This window comes from Anarhichas minor, unplaced genomic scaffold (genome assembly GCF_050575085.1).
Source record: "Anarhichas minor isolate MPS153535 unplaced genomic scaffold, ASM5057508v1 ptg000024l, whole genome shotgun sequence".
Lineage (NCBI taxonomy): Eukaryota > Metazoa > Chordata > Actinopteri > Perciformes > Anarhichadidae > Anarhichas > Anarhichas minor.
The window spans coordinates 18108666-18124835 of NW_027466470.1; the positions used below are offsets into that span (position 1 = coordinate 18108666).

The 16170-nt window shown below is 47.3% G+C and overlaps 2 protein-coding genes across 3 annotated transcripts; one reads left to right on the forward strand and one right to left on the reverse strand.

Annotated features, from left to right (window-relative positions):
- Nucleotide 1: 1 nt before the first annotated feature.
- On the reverse strand, nucleotides 2–14483 carry acin1a (apoptotic chromatin condensation inducer 1a). 2 transcript variants are annotated; one of them, XM_076098169.1, is made up of 18 exons: nucleotides 14325–14483; nucleotides 12940–13005; nucleotides 12654–12765; nucleotides 12491–12546; nucleotides 9510–12311; nucleotides 9264–9407; nucleotides 9000–9085; nucleotides 6515–6572; nucleotides 4456–4495; nucleotides 4101–4243; nucleotides 3828–3971; nucleotides 3391–3580; nucleotides 2992–3137; nucleotides 2270–2377; nucleotides 2056–2163; nucleotides 1667–1967; nucleotides 1403–1503; nucleotides 2–1303 (listed from the first exon to the last, which is right to left on the reverse strand). In XM_076098169.1, exons 1-18 carry the CDS (start codon nucleotides 14460–14462, stop codon nucleotides 992–994), a joined length of 5055 nt encoding a protein of 1684 aa, XP_075954284.1. In that variant the 5' UTR covers nucleotides 14463–14483; the 3' UTR covers nucleotides 2–991. The 2 variants fall into 2 exon arrangements, with proteins under 2 accessions (XP_075954284.1, XP_075954285.1); XM_076098170.1 differs by lacking the exon at nucleotides 14325–14483 and adding an exon at nucleotides 13181–13333.
- Nucleotides 14484–14733: 250 nt separating this feature from the next.
- cunh14orf119 (chromosome unknown C14orf119 homolog) lies at nucleotides 14734–16157 on the forward strand. Its single transcript, XM_076098171.1, has 2 exons — nucleotides 14734–15484; nucleotides 15589–16157. Exons 1-2 carry the CDS (start codon nucleotides 15056–15058, stop codon nucleotides 15760–15762), a joined length of 603 nt encoding a protein of 200 aa, XP_075954286.1. The 5' UTR covers nucleotides 14734–15055; the 3' UTR covers nucleotides 15763–16157.
- Nucleotides 16158–16170: the final 13 nt, after the last annotated feature.

The following is a 16170-nucleotide window of genomic DNA, read 5'->3' on the forward strand; positions in this document are numbered from 1 at the left end:
AGAAATTTCAAATTTCAATTTTTATTATTTGTACATTCACCACTGATAGGCGTACTCAAAGAAGAAATAATACAAAAAAACACACATACCTTTATACTAAATGATAGAATGAAGATTAAAAAACAATATTAAAACCATTGGTGAGGAAACGCATAATGCACCCCCCCCCCCTCTCGGCCTGTATCCACACTACAGGGTTAGAGAAGTGGAGGAAGAGGAAAGAAAGGAGGAAGAAGAGAATCAATGATAAGGACATGATTATAACTTGTGTCAGGTGTGACGGACATCGATCCCCCCCCCCACAGAGAATCATCTCATCTCTTAACTAAACAGAGGGAGAGAGGAACACTTCATTGCGTTAGTAGTTACACCTTTCCAAAAATACCCCAGAGCTGCCTCATTTAAAGACTTGGTTTTGAGTTATCTAATATGTCTGTACAAAATGCCAAACACACCTATTCCAATATTTTCTGATTTATGCAAGCCTATGCAAGAGGTCAGAGTTTTCTCTTTAGGCAGGACTGGCAAGGAGAGCCTTGGACTACATGCAGCAACAAAAGGATTCCTCATCCGGATTCCAGAGCTGTTGAAACACTGAGGCGACGACGACTGATCAGAGCAAATCATAATTGGCACCTACACTTTGGGGCAAAGGGGGAACATTGGGGGAAACTATGACCCAGCGTGCCGTACCGCGAAAATCGTCAAGACAAAAAAAGGGGAAAAATAGAGGCAAACGTATGAAGAAAATATATGAATCCTCGACAGACGCGCGTCGCACAGCACTCTGGGTAACGCTGCAAAGAAATCATGGTCCCCTTTAAGCATGGCGGTGTGTAGGTGTAGATGTGCTTTAAAAAAGGTGACAATTTGAGGGATGGTGACGACATCAGTTGGTCCTCTGTTGGGTCTTAGTTGTAACAAAGTACATGTAGTGAAAGGCAAATGGAAGAGGGTGGTCTCTAGGACAGTTCCATCGGGTGATTGGCCATTAACGTCGCCTTTCTCGCGGGTCGCTGCGGCTGCGGGAGCGTCGGCCTCCGCCTGCCCCGCGGCCCTCTGGTCTACGGTAGCCATCCCTGCGTTTGTCATTCTCCCTCTCCCTGTCTCTGTCCCTCTCCCTGTCCTTCTCCTTCTCCTTTTCCTTCTCACCCTCACTGCGCTCTCCTGTTGGGACGCCTCCAGGTTTCATCCTCTCCTTGCGCTCTTCTTCACTTTTTTTCTCCTCCTCCTCATCTTGCTCCTTCCTCCGTTTCTCACGCTCCTTCATGCGCTCTGCTCTGGCAGCTTCCCGTTGAGCAAACTAAAATGAAGATGAATGCACAGAGCAAGATTTTGAATTAGATGGTTATGTATTTGAAAGTGATGCATTAAAAGCAGCAAGCCAAGTGTCAACTCTCACCTCTTCATCCGTGAGTGGAAGCCAGTATATGCAAGGAGGCGCTTTAGTTTTGCGGAACAAATCATCAAGCAGCTTTGCAGGGGGATCCTCAGCCTTTTTCTCTGCCAAAAACATAAATATTAAGGGCTGCAACAACTGCTCACATTTCTATTTAATATCGATTATATCTCAGTTAATTGTTTTGTTATTAACATGTCAGAAAATAGTGAAACGGCCCGTCACTCCGATGTAAAAGCAGTCTAAACTCATGGCTGCATCTCTTACCTTTCTTCTCGGTCTTCTTCTCCTTGCTCTTTCCTCTCTCCTTGCGGCGTCTCTCTCTGGAGCGTGACCTCCGGGGTCCTCCCTCCTTCTCCTCACCCGGCTTCCCAAACTCTCGGACCTTGTCGCGGTCCCACTCCCGCTCTGCTCTAGCCTTCTCCCGGCGCTCCATCTCACGCTCGCGTTCGGCCCACTGGTCTCGCTCGGGGAGGAGAGAGGGCAGGCCCGCTGGTCGACCGCGGCCAGCGCCGGGTCCCTGCTCCTCCGCTGCGGGTCGGTCGGCCATGCCTTTGTGGTAGTCCAGCTACAGGGCAGAGATAGTCTCAGGCTACAGATGGCTCAGCATCGCGGGCGAAAGAGAAAAACATAAGCGATAACAAAAGAGGTCTTACCTCATCCTTCTGGCAGAAGTCTACACTCAGGACTTTTGGGTTGCTCTGAGGCCATTTCACTCCATGAAGAGATGCCCGTGTAGCGACGGCCTCCTCTGGGCTGCAGTACTAAACACAGAGAGAAGAGCTCCGTTAGACACTGGAGAACCTTCCACAGGACAGAAGCAGTCTGGCTCAGCTCCATCAGAGAAAACACACGCTTGTAATAACTCACGGTGACGTAGCAGTGGGACTTGATTTTGTCGATCCAGAAGCCCTCCTCCACCAGGGTGCCGGTTCTGCCGAGCAGTTCCTTAAGCTGCCCCAGAGTGAACGGCCTCACCTAAAAAAATATATCAGAGTATGTATTGCGACTGCTTCACACAATGCTGATAGTGTGAGCAAAAATACCTAGCATACATACATACACACAATACATATTCAAACCCTTTTCCTGTAAATAGCATAAAGATAAACAATAATAAATACTGCATATTGAGTTAAGAAAGCGACAGAGGTGCTGAAGCCTATGAAAGATGCACATGGGTTCCTAAAAGTGTGTAAAGGAAGATAGTGAGGTAATAATAGGTGCCTAGTAGGTAGTGGTGTCACGGACCAAAAGAAAAAAAGCTTATCAATGATTGGCAGTCGGTATAGACGGCAAAAAAGAAGAAGTAATTGGGTAATTTTTCTGATCCACGACTCAAATTGTGATACGATCTGAACTGTGAGTTTTGTGGTGCAGGAAAAAGAAAAACGAGTCCTGAACTGCACAGTAAGAGAAGCGCATATCAAGAATAATCCTGGTATCATTATGAACAACAATTTTTTTTTTTGACATACATAGCATAAGCCTCTGTGCCACAGGAGGCCACGGGCAGAGATCCCTGTGCATGTGTAGAGAAGTAATTCTGTGTGTTTCTACTGATGTAAGGAATGAGGCCAGTGTTTCCTCACCAGGTTGCTGATGTGAACAATGCTGGAGACTTTGCCTCGAGGGGGCGAGGGCTGCCGGGACGTGCGAACGGGGTCATCGATTGTGATGGAAACACCCGTTTTCTGCTGGCTGATGGAGCGACGAATGAGGGTGTCGCTGGGGGTCACTAGGATGAAGAAGGAAGAGCAGTCAGCATCGTGTCTCCATTACTACACTGTACCTACAGTTGTTACACTCTTTAGAAGGATTCTTGTACCCGACTATGTATCGTCAGTTGTGTTATTACAAAGAAAAACATTGTAATGGTTAGCTTTAAGTTAAATCAATTTCTAAACAAATACTGGGAACTGTTGGTCTTCATCTAGCATTGAATTCATCACCATCTTGTGATGAAGACCATCTTGAGATGGATCCTTTACCAGTGTTGATTTCTACATCATGGCTGGTGTGTGATGGAGACTGGGTTTCCATGGCTCCAGGTAATGGGGCGTCCATCTTCTCGTCATGTGTCCTCTCCGCGTCTCCCTGCGGGTCGTCCTCCTCTGACTCCTCATCTTTGCTCCTCTTTGTCTCTTTCTGTCCATTCTCCTGGCTCTCCAAGTGCACCACCTGCAATATAGGAAAGGTATCAACACCAGAGAGGGTGCGTGGGGTGGAGCGTGAGCAAGTGGAAGGATTTTGGATGGAGCAAAACATGGATTTTCTTCAAAAGGTTGGAGCCCGACCTAGAACGCATTTGTGTCTTTGAGCCTGGCGGCTGAGTAGCAAGGCAGCTTTCATGAGGAGCACCATTTATTTGACACTAAAGACAGTTCCAAACTCATTCATGTAAAACAGTAAAGAGCTGTGGACAAACCTGTGTGACAGTGCGGCGGATCTGAAGGTCTTGGTCAGAGCGCTCCCTCTCTTCTTCCTCAGCCCCGGAGAGGACGGCTTCCTCTGGGTGCAGGTCCACTACTGCCTCCTGCCCGAGACACGGGCGAATGTCTGGGATCAGGGACTGAGGGCAAAGGACAGATAATGCAGGAGATGTACGGGCCTGCGGTGTTCAACACGGAGGACAGAGGCAATGCAAAGTGCCTGACAGCGCATCCACAATGTAATATCAGTCGTGCCACGCTGCAAATACCTTGAGTGAATCGGTGGTAATGCTGATGGAGGGTTTCTTGGTAGTGACAGCTGTGCTGGAGCCCCACCTCCTCTTGCGACCGGCCGCGGCCCCGGAGTCCTGCTCGCCCTCTGCACTGCCAGTGCCTGGGGACGATTTACTGCCTGGTAAGACACGGGAAACATTTTGAATCCTCCAGTACATGGCATCACAAATCTATATATACATATTTTGGAAAAATTATGATCATGCAATCCAAATAATCTTAAGATTTATTGATGTGGAGTTCCCAAACAATAGACTAATAATGACATTATTGCATGCATTATAATGTAAATGCTGGTTCAGAAGAGAGCATGTTGGGAGGGGGACGTACTGCTGATAGAGATCTTACGAGCTGAGAAGGCCTTTGGTGTCTGAAACACAAGAAGATAAAAAACAACCCGATACATGGGAGAGGTGAGAGGCAGACACCAAGTGGTCAAGGACAGGTTGGAGGAAAGGTGGAACAATAACAGGAAGGGGTCAAGTAGGGGCTGAGAGAGTCAATGATAGAAACTGCTGTGCAAAGTCTTTTTGAAATTTAAGTCTACTATATGGCAGCGGGCTATTTTGTACTGTACTGGTAGTTAAGTGCATGCCATTCATAATTACTCGATAGCAAACTGGAGTTGCAGCTTCTATCATACAAACAAGGATCTGGTGGAAATACTGCAGTTTAAAATCGTATTATTTTCAAACTTTGTTCCTGAACAGCAACATTAACTCCAATTAGTTTCACAGAAGTGAAAATCAACTCAGATTATAAGAAAGAAGTTTAGATTAAACTGCAGTGGCCACAAATAAGATAAACATTCTGTTCTTCTCCCAGCAAAGACTACACAGGGTATGATTGTAAACTAAGCATTTTCAAAAGAACTGCTATGAAATATGACATTGAGTAAACGTCTACTTATTCCCTGGTACCACTGACACCTGATCCTTACTGGTTTGGATATGGCCCAATCACGACTGCATGTACTGTATCTAGGCAACAAGGGTCCAATCAAAGGTGGCTCAGATGTTTGGATGGAAATCTGAAAGCGTGTTGGCTGGCACGATGGTATCAATAGTTCTTTTGGGCTTTGAAATGCTTTTGGCCAAAGCGGTCATCCTCAGGTGTTTTGCCATTAGTCCTTTTTAAAAAAATGCGGCAGGCTCTTATAACGACGGTAGGAAACAATGAGTCCAATTAGATCAGACGTTGAACGCTGTCAACGGTCACTGTGCACACAAATGCCCAAATTTCAATGTTAGTGTTCAGGTTTGTTCGAGGCGCAGCAAGTTCGTACCGAGAGTCACAAAGTAGCAAAAATCCAGAGATGGCTGTTGCAGAAAGGAACTCAAACAGGAAGTCCTTCTTCAGCTCAAATACAAACTGTCAAGTCCACCGAGTCCCGGTAAGAGCTTTGGCCTCTTTGAAAGCTCAAGTCGTATCCAAGAAGGGTATTCGCTGGAGAATTCAGAATCCAAGAGTTTAACAAAATCCCAAATGTCATTCGTGAAGCATGTTACAGTTCACCAGCCATATTAAATGATGTGTCGATAAAGGCCCCGCATTTCTCTGCAAGTGGGTTAAAAATGTCTCAAAAGTGAAATAATATAAAAACTATTCAGTGGTTGAGAGTTTCACAGCAGCCTTGACTTGACGTGCGCACACATCCTTGCTCGTCTCGTCTCCATGTTGATTTTAAGGGCACGAGGCCTGATTTAGCGGATTAAAGGCTAAAGAGAGGTGGCGCACGTTGACTAGCCAACCCCTTCTTTGAATCTCCTTGTCCAATCAATAGCTCTGGCCGGCCATATCCATGAAAATGAGGCAGCCTTTGTTGCCAGGGGTGTCCCTCTGCAGTGCAGCCTTGGGGGCTTATCTGTGGTCAACCCTGGATTCTTGGGGACAGTGGAATAGGTGCAGCAGTAGCAGTAGTAGTAGTAGTAGTAGTAGTGGCAGAGGTAGTATGCAGGTACCAATAGGGGCAATGGAAGAGGCATGAGCACCTTTATAACAAAGCAATCATTTGGGGTTTAAACATCAGCCACAGTGAGAAAACGAGCTTGCTGTTCCTGCCTATGACAGTGCCAACAAAAGGTTTTTACTAAACAACCATATTTAAAATAAAACTGTAATTTCCTATACACATTCTACCACTTGTCATAAGGGCTTATTAAATTCATCTAGTGGAAATATATTTTAAATGTAAAGAAAATATTTCCAACAAAGAATATAGATGTATAATCAAAAGACCTACATGTACTGTAATATATCCAGGCTAATCAAACTCAACTATAAAGAATCAACTTTAAAAAAGATCAAATGGGTCCGTCCATCGACAGTCCTCCTCGGCTTCCAACAGCTTTGAGGACCAAGATGATTGGTGGTTCTCCAGATGCCTTACCTCCTCGCTGGTCTCCGGGAGCTTCTCCGGCTCGGCCATGGCCGTCTCCTTCACCTGCCTGCATAGTGTGAGAAATACAGATGAGCAGGAAGGGAGGGGTCAGATGAGCAGAGCAGTACGATGGAGAAAATACATTTTTCACATGAATTACCAAAATCAGAGGGTGGGTTGTGTAAAATGTATCACGACTAAACAAATGAAACGGCATAGAGTCGTAGTTTAATAGGAGCAATTAAACAGAATATAATATGCCAATACCACATATTACAATAAAAGTTAGGCAATATTTAAAGATAACTAAATGTGATGATATAAATGCACAAGCCCTCTTAAATATCATGCCTTGGCACATGAAGTACACATAATCTAAAAACAATCAAAAGCACTACTATGCTACTTTAAATCTCATTTAACGACATTTGACATTTAAATCATAGAGGCCTAAACGTAGATAACAAGGCAGCATTAAAACACCTATTACTAAATCTCAGCAGTTGAACCTACTCTACTGAGATACACAACCAGGTGATGCTAAAATAACGGCGCCTTAAGCGCATCTCACACTGTTGACCAGAGTCACTTTGTCATTTCACAAATAGGTCGCTCCTAATTCTTCAATGTGGGTCAAAGGACGGAGCCGAGGAGAGGAGTCAAGGGATGCAGAGCCTCCGCAGTCCTCCTCCAGACCTGCCGAGTACGTCCAGTCCGAGCGGAACAGTCAACAGCAGCCACACGGTACCTGAATAATGAGCGCGCGCCTCACGTTCTCATGGCATCCTCGTGCGCGCACACGTTCACGCATTAGGACTCAAATTAACTTGGGGGAGAGACTACACTGCGAAGAAACGGCTCGGTTAAAACGCAGCATACGCGCTGCGACTGTTGCTAAAGCGGCTGCGTCGCAACGAGCCTCCTCTCTCTCTCTCCTCCCCCCCCTCCCTCCCTCCCAGCGGAGACTACTCTTCTCTGAACGCATTCATTACGTCCGCCTGGCAACTACAACCTGTGACGGACAAACCCTCGCCCGCTGTTTAGCTGAGCCGCTGTATGGAAAACAGGCCGGCATCAGCGGCTAAATCCACCGTCGGAGAACAGCCATGTCGCAACGAATGAAAAAAAAAAAAAGGACCGTGTATTAAAAGGACCCGCATCTTCTCAGCCGCACCGGCTTCAAGGCTGTCTCATTAATCGCCTGACGGGAAAAGTCAGGCATCTCTTATGACACGGTTTTATCATTGCCAGAATGTATGCACAAATATACAGCGTTACGGCGCTAATGGAGTGGCATTACATATGATCTGATGACTAAGAGAGTTTACAAAGCAAGATTTGTCAACACACAAACATTGCTCAGAAACGTCTGGCACGGATTCCAATGTTTACCATATTTACTGAAGATGAGGGCTGGTGACTATTAAAATGGGCGCCATCTAGTCAGCCCGACATAGCTTTGATGTACAAGTTCACAATCAATAACTTGGGCAGGAAAGAGTTGTAATTCTATGCATGTCAAAATATCCCCACCACTCTTTCACCGTGGGCTGCATGCAACGCTGTATTAACCGTTAATACACATGTGATTATGTCAATCAGCACGTGTTTCCATCAACTAGTGCTATAAGAACGCTGTCCAGAGAGTGCAACACAATGTCATATTTAGGGTATCCATGACTACTTTTGAAAGGAATTTCATTTCGGCTTCCCACCGTATACACATTCAGGTTATTCTTAATTATTTATTGTGATTCACTTATTTCCTCTGTGCACAATGCAATTTTTAATTTTCAATGGCATGCTCTTTCTGGTAGAGTGGACGTATGTAACAGTGAGCGGCTCAGACGCACTTATGCTGCATCTTGAAAAGCAGAAGCAGAGAAAAGAAGCAGAGCCTGCAAAGTCATTGTTTATCATCAACATTTCTTTTCAGTAGTCGTTCTCAAAACCCATTAAATCTTGCCTTTTGTTGACATTTCCAGCGCAAGTTTTGACATTTTCCCAGTGAGTTCTTGGTGGACAAAATGAATTCATCATGAACAGGAGATTGTACCGACACGTACTTACTTGAGCTGTACCAACAATCACATCAGAACATAATGGTTCCCTCAGCTGGAATAAAACAATCAGAGCAGCCATTGCATGCGATATCATACTGGGACTCTCAAAATCATAAAAGGGATGAAACCAGGTTTGTATATGGAAATGGAAATTGACGTGTCGCCCCGCTATGATTTGCCAGTCTGCTTTAGACGGGCAGGACTTAGCGAAGGGTCAATTAAAGCAGTTTATCTAAAATGCAGAACCCCCATTGGCTTTTTAACTTCTGTAGTACAGAGTTAAAGAATGCACTGTTGACACATATTGACTATATAGTAAATGTCCAATTGACTATCAGGCCAGACTCATTCACATGCTTGTGTGTGTAAATCTGACACACACACAAATATGTATCGGATGTGTTCCATAAGACCAAGACTTAAAAGCAGACCTTTTGTTGTCCGTTTCCTCCTCTCCCTCGTTGTCCTTTCTCTTCCTTTGTGACTCCTCTCTGGTTGGTGCTTCCATGAACGTTTTCTGAGGATTTGAAAGAGCAGGGAATGTGAAATAATATAATCTATGTAAAAGTTGTTCACGTAGTTCAGGTAACACCATCAAAGGGGAAAAATAAATACCAGAAATAAAGCCATGAGATTGGTCTGTAGCATCACTTGATTTTAGATGAATCTTTGTTGTAACAAACCAAGCAACTGACCTTGGTGTGAGTGTCTCCATCAGCAGCTGTGTTACTCTTCTCTCTTTTGTAAGGAGAGGCTTTTGGAGTTTCCTTTAACCCCTCAGCCTTTGCCTGTAGTGTCATCCTGTGCTGTGGTGAGGTGTCTCTGTCAGGCTTCCCTTCCTAAAAAGGGACAAAACAAATAGAGCAACAATGAAAAAGTTCCATGATGATGAGGCACTTTATGTCAGGGTCAGAGAGAGGGGTTCCTTTTAGATTACTTACCCTTCTACCTCTTGTAGTGGAGGAGGTTTTCTCTTGAGAGGATGAGGATGAGCCGGACGACCCAGATGATGAGGACCCAGAGTCTGATTCTGAGGAAGAGGAATCATTAGAGGATGATCTTCGTCTTGCTTGTTTCTCTTCCTTCTTTGCGTCTCTTCCCCTACGCTGTGCAGAAGCCAGTGGGTTTGAAGGACTGCTTTCATCCACTTTTTTGGTGGATTCCTTTTCTTTGTCCTCCGACACTGAGCTGGTGGCCCCTTCTTTTTCGGGACCCAAGACCAGTGTGGTACCAACGGTGGCCTCCTTCTCGGGCGCGGTCCCCATAGACACCGGCGCCCTGGCAGCGACCTCCTGTTTTGTCCCCTTCTGCGGGTCTTCCTGTTCAGCGGAGGACTGGGGTCCTTCCTCGTGGCGTTGCCCGACATCGGTGAGGGAGGAGACGGGTGAGGCCCGAGGCTGGGGAGTGTCGGAGAAGTTACGAGGTCGCTTGATGACCATGGAAGGGGAGGAAGATTGGAGCTGAATCGGGGTGTCCCTTAAGAACCGGAACTTCTTGAATGAGGATTGAGGCAACGGAGGTGTTGGTGACATGGGTGCACTGGACTCTGCTGCTTCACCCCGGGACTTCGGAGCATGGTCATCGCTCTGCTCTCCTGCTTCTGTTGAGGACTTTCTACCTGGTACAGCGAAGAGGGGGGGAGGAGTGGGCAGGGGGGTGAGGCCGATCTCACGGCCACGCTTGGACGGAGGGAGGTGACTTTCCCTCTCCTTTTCAGCCATCCTAGCTCTCTCTTTCTCCTGTTCCAGGGCCCTCTCCTGCTCCTCCTTCTCTTTCCTCATGGCCTTCTCCAGCCTCTCGTGTTCCAGAGACCTCTCTTTCTCCTTCCTCTCCTTCTCCAAGGCTCTCTCCCTTTCAAGCTTCTCCTGCTGTAGGGCTCTCTCCCTCTCGGCTCTTTCCTTCTCCTTCCTCTCCTCTTCCAGGGCTGCCTCTTTCTCCATCCTTTCTTGCTCCAAGGCTTTCTCTCTCTCAATTCTCTCTTTTTCCTTGCTCTCACGCTCTAACCTCTGCTGTTCTAGGGCTCGCTCCTGCTTCAACCTTTCTTGCTCTAGAGCTCTTTCTCTTCTCTCTTGCTCCAAGGCTCTCTCTCTCTCGAAACGCTCCTGCTCCAAGGCTTTCTCTCTCTCCAGTCGCTGCTTTTCCAGGGCTTTCTCTCTCTCGAGACGCTCTCGTTCCAGGGCTTTCTCCATTTCTAGTCTCTGTTGCTCAAAGGCTTTCTCTCTCTCTAGTCTCTCTTGCTCCAGGGCTCTCTCCATTTCTAGTCTCTGTTGCTCAAAGGCTTTCTCTCTCTCTAGTCTCTCCTGCTCCAGGGCTCTCTGTCTCTCTAGCCTTTCCCTTTCCAACCTTTCCTGCTCCAGAGCCTTTTCTCTCTCAATCCTCTCAGCCTCCAGAGCTCTCTCCCTCTGAAGCCTCTCTTGCTCGAGAGCCCTTTCTCTCTCCTTCCTTTCTTGCTCCAAGGCCATGGCTCTCTCTAGCTGTTTTACTCTCTCCATTTCTTCTCTCTCTCGCCTCTCTCTCTCCAGACGTTGTTGCTCTAGGGCCCTCTGTCTCTCCATCTCCAGGGCCCTCTCGTGAGCCAAGGCTTGCTCTCGCTCTTCCCTCTCTTTAGCCAAAGCGAGCTCCCTCTCCTGCCTCTCTCGTTCAAGGGCAAGTTCTCTCTCCCGCTGCAGAGCCTTTTCGCGTTCTTCTCTTTCTAAGGCCTGCTGTCGCTCAATTCTCTCCCTCTCCACAGCTCTCTCTCTTTCCTGTCTCTCCAGCGCCAGAGCTCTTTCCCGCTCTTCCTCCATGGCTCGTTCTTGCTCAAGTTTCCTCTGCTTCTCTTGCCTTTCCAGCTCGAGGGCCCTTTCTCTTTCTATCTCAGAGTCCCTCTCTTCTGTTGCAGTGGTCTTGAGCACACTCACGGGTAGTTGAATATGGGCCGAATGTGCTCCCGCGATACCCTGGTTAATGCCTGCAATCGTAGGGAATGACACATGACCTGCAGTATTGGCTGTGTGAGTGATGGCAGATACCAGACCCTCTAGAGGCCCTCTGCCAGGAAATGATGTAGCTGGAGAACTGCCATCTTGCCTGTCACCTTCCCCACCGGCGCGGTGCCAACCGGCTCCAGAGAAAGCACCTTCTGACTCCATTTTACGTGCCAGAAGGGTCAGCGGGCCCGGCTTGCGCTCGGGATGTCCACTCCTCTGCGGCTCTGGGCTGCTACTGCGGCTGCCGCTGCTGGAGGACCCAGAGCTGGAGGTACTCGATGAGCGCCTAGCTTGGGCTACATCTGGACTAGGGGGGCTCTGCTTAGGGGTGTCAGGCAGGGGGAATGACAGCTCTGGAGGTGGGGAGGGAGGAGGAGTTGGCTGGCGGAGTTGAGGGGACAAAAGGGATGGCATGTGTTGCTGCGGGGGTTGACAGGACGCCCCAGACCTCTCTCTGGACGTGGGCGCTCTGGCCGGCTCTCTGTGGCTTCTCCTCCGAGCGCCGCTTTCCCAATCCTCATCGTCGCCATCTTCCTCGCCGTCATCACTATCGTCGTCGTCGCTGTCCGCAGCGGCTGCGTTCGAGGCCGACCCCTTCTCTGGCCGGTGCTCACCATCAGGAACGCGCATGGCCATCGAGCCAGAAGCAGGAGGACCGGACACGTCGGCCTCCTGGTTCCTGTTGCCCTCTCCCTCATTCGCCGCACCAAACAATCCATCTACACCAGAGGGGCCGGGTGGCTTGTGCTGCTCAGCCAACGCTGGCGTGGCATCCTGACGAGGACAGAAAGGGAGGTGAGGCTTATTTTGACGTTGCAATATGTTAGGAACAATTCTTACCGGCAAGTTCCTTTCAAATGTGCAAAAAATGTTTTGGGAGCACAGAGAATCTCGAGACCAAAAGATTAGAGAATGTGTGCTGCAATAGATAAGAAAAGAAAGTGATGTCTGACCTGGGCTTGAGGAGGGCATGATGTACTGTTATTGACTTCTGGGTGGTCCTCTGGCTCTGTTAAAAAAAAAGACAAAAATAAAATCACCAAAATGTTTTGCACGAGGACCCGAGACGTATACAATGACGCACTTGTGGCAGTGGTGGATTCTATCAAAGCTTACCATTTGAGTCATATGCTTCGCGGGCCTCTCTCTCCAGCCGCTGCCTCAGGAGCTCCTGTTGTTTAGCCAGATACTGCTTGATGAAGCTGTTCTGGCTCATTTCCTCACCGATCTAAGCAGAGACCATTGAAAACAGGTTGAATACCTCACACATACGTTTCTGCAGACATTTATGAATATTGTGCAAATTTGCTCATTCATGCTCAAGTTTCTCCAAGTTGTATTTTTGTATGCGAAGAGGCTTCAGCTGTTGATGTGAAAATGTAAGCATCTTTGAGACACTTACCTGCGAGTTTGGCTGCAGTCCGATGTGAGCGGTGGAGGTCCTCTGAAGGTTCTCAAGCATGAGAGCCTGTTAATGAGACAGGAAACATATTTCAATCAATGTCAATAATATGCAGGTATTCTTGACGTTCTTAGAGTTGGTACTGAATTTATGACAACCTAGTTTCTGTGTCTTGAACTCAACAGTCATTTTCATTATGACTGCCAATATTTCCATCCTTTAGAACTTTTTACAAGCGTACCTCTGTGTGCCAGCAGCATAGATGGGACAAACATCATTCTGCATCTCTGCCCATCTTTCTTAATAACTTCTGGTTTGGAATATGTTGCCTTTGATGAAGCGTACAGTGGAAAGCAACGAGAAACTTGTGGCGAAAGCGAGGAACAACAAAGTCCCCTGGTCAAGCCAACAATTAACACGGTAAGAGTCAATCAGACAAGGCATGTCGACTCGCAGACTGTGGTGGAGAGCAGACCAGATGGAGAATGATGTGGGTCAGGCAGAGCTGCAACTTAAAAACAGCTGAACCTGACTTGGTTTAAATTGTACACATCTTTAATAAAACACTTTGTTGTTTTCATCCATCCATGTCCTGATAGTGAGCCATGCAGCATCCCTCCCGCTGTGCTCACTCATAGCCACAACATGGAAAAGGGCAACGTAAACACCACTTGGTGCTTCCATGGCACAATTCAGCGGACAAATGGTAATTACCCAGATTACCCGCTTAAAATAAGAAGCGAGTGTTCCAACTTTCATCACGAGGTAGATATGGCTGAATACCTGTCGCAATGTAAACAAACGGGCTCATACGGTACCTGTGCAGCCCAAGGGCCTGTGATACATTGTAGGTCAAAACTGTTGCTAAATTGGCGGAAACCAGTGAAAGCCGCCTATTTGATAACATTACATTGACGTTAAATAGACACTTGGAGTTAGCGGATAATAGTAGTCGGGCTACTAAATAACGTGTGTAACATAAACCTTGCCGACTAAACTCATGTAGACCGACACGCTTGGGGCAGACACCGTCAATGGTTTCACAGACAGCCGCAAACCAGGCCACCGCTCACGGCACAGTTGTTAGCCAGGAGAGCTAACGAGCTAACAGGACAACATCACTTTGAAATTAGCCACCAAGTTGATTGAACTCCCGTTAGCGCTACGGTTGATTTAATTTTGCACGGCGAAAACACTGCTCAACCAAGGCGCGATGCAAATAGCCGCAATTCTCGGCTAACTAATGGTCGTTAACCTCGATAACTATACTACGCTGCTAGGCAGCACCGACACTCGATCGGCGGCCCTCGAGAGAACATCAGCCCGTCTCATCGTTAACGTTAGCTTGAAGCAACCGTAGTCCCGTATTTCACAGCAGAACTCACCCCCTTGAGTCTTTTTACGAGCGCATTCTTCTGCCCACTTTTGGAGAGTCCTCTCTCCTCAAGAGCAGTTTTTAAGTCCGCTACTCGAAGGGACTGGAGCGGTCTCCCGTCCAGCGTAACGTCTTCGAGGTCCGCCATTTTCCGTTCCTCTAGTCAGTTCCCAGCCAGAGGGACGAGCAACGCCTTCCTCCACCCAGCGTCACCGTGACGACTTCCTAGTCATATATCAAATAAATGTAACGTTTCTCATAATGTAAAGCCCAGAACACACAACATTCACTGTCAGTGATATTTAATGCATTTTATATAGTAGACACAGATTGCAATTGTATTTATTTTTGTATTATTTCACCAACGATAACCTTTGCGCAAAATCTGCGCAAGCTTGACTTCATACACAACAAGGCTAATGAGTTAACCGCACACTCTTCCTGTATGAATTTGTCGGAGAGATTAGTGCGACGCTCATTGAACATCGCTACCTTAACAGTATGCCGACAATAGGGTGATTTACGTTTGAGAAAAAGATGGACACTCGCAAACATGAATGTTAAGAGCAGTTCATTGCGACGCTGAGTTCAGACTTCGTTGGTAAGATCGCTAAGATTTAAGCTAAGCTACATGTTAACACTACCCAGACCAGAGGAGTCTCTCTGTGCAGCTGGCACAGCTGATTAACTTACAGGAATAGCCGACTTGTTTGGGGCCGAAACAAACCAGTCTTTGCAAAGATGGCGTGGTTCAATCACGTCAGTCAAGGCTTAAATCAGCAGCAGCAACCGCAGCCCATAGACAGCGACAGACTCACAGCCACAGACATGCTGACCTCCAGGCTCAGGGGTCCAGCAGAGGGATCCCCGACCATGGCGACGCAACACTGGACCGGGTGCCCCACTCCCAGTCCGGAGGACTTTCCATCGGCTCCACAGGGTGTAGTCAGCCCTCCCAGCCTTCGGAACCTGTCCTGCGCTTATCCGGGCGCGGGTAGGGTCAGAGAGCCGGAGCCCATCTCCTATGTGAGCCTCCAGGAGCAGCGGTGCGTCCTGAGCTGGTTCCAGGTCTGGAACGCCACTCAGAGGGAGCGGTTCTTGCAGGACCTTCTGGGGAAAGCTGTACCTGGGAAAGTGTGCACCCTCCTAGATTCACTCAGCACTCTTGAGGTACCTCCTGCACCGCCACTTCTTTAACAGATGTTCCAGAGAGTGATGTTATGTAATTTTCTATCATTTAACAGCTGATTTTCTCTCTTTTGTACACCTGCCAGGTTAAAGACAGACTACCAAACATCTATGAATGCCAGCTGCGCCTGTGGACCCAGTGGTTTGAGTCTTGGGGAGAGGAGGAGAGGAATCATTTCCTGCACATACTGGAAGAGCAGGACCCAGTTTTTGTTGGCCACTTTTACAGGAGCGTAGCCGGTACATCAGGAAGAGACTGACTAATGTTTGCATTGTGATGGAAAGGAAAGTGATCATAACGAAATGTGTTAAAAGAGGTGACACTTGTTTGTAAATGTGTATTGAAACTGAGGTAGGTCTCTTCAGATAAATGTTTGTGTAACTGCGATAGGATTTATTGTTGTAGATAAACCATTTCATTGTAAGAACACACGTGTTCAATTCAATATGAGCTGTTTTTGATCAGTTTCATACACCGGTTCGTCCAGGGCTGCATCACACACCACTTTTCATTTCAGTTCAGAACTTTTTGTTTAATGCTTCTATCATGGGCGAAGCTCTACCATCTAATGACCTTGGCCTAGTGATTGAAACACGTGGAATGACATGGACAAGAGGACAAATTCTCTTATAATAAACAAAATGCATCATTGTACCATTGTTGTTGT

Excerpts from the sequence above, each read along its gene's own strand:
- acin1a (XM_076098169.1), bottom strand. The coding sequence starts at position 14,462 with ATGGCGGACCTCGAAGACGTTACGCTGGACGGGAGACCGCTCCAGTCC. Across the intron at positions 9,408-9,509 it reads CCACTACAAGAGGTAGAAGG|GAAGGGAAGCCTGACAGAGA; the intron begins GTAAGTAATCTA and ends GTCCCTTTTTAG. Across the intron at positions 9,086-9,263 it reads ATGGAGACACTCACACCAAG|AAAACGTTCATGGAAGCACC; the intron begins GTCAGTTGCTTG and ends TCAAATCCTCAG.
- cunh14orf119 (XM_076098171.1), top strand. The coding sequence starts at position 15,056 with ATGGCGTGGTTCAATCACGTCAGTCAAGGCTTAAATCAGCAGCAGCAA. Across the intron at positions 15,485-15,588 it reads ATTCACTCAGCACTCTTGAG|GTTAAAGACAGACTACCAAA; the intron begins GTACCTCCTGCA and ends TACACCTGCCAG.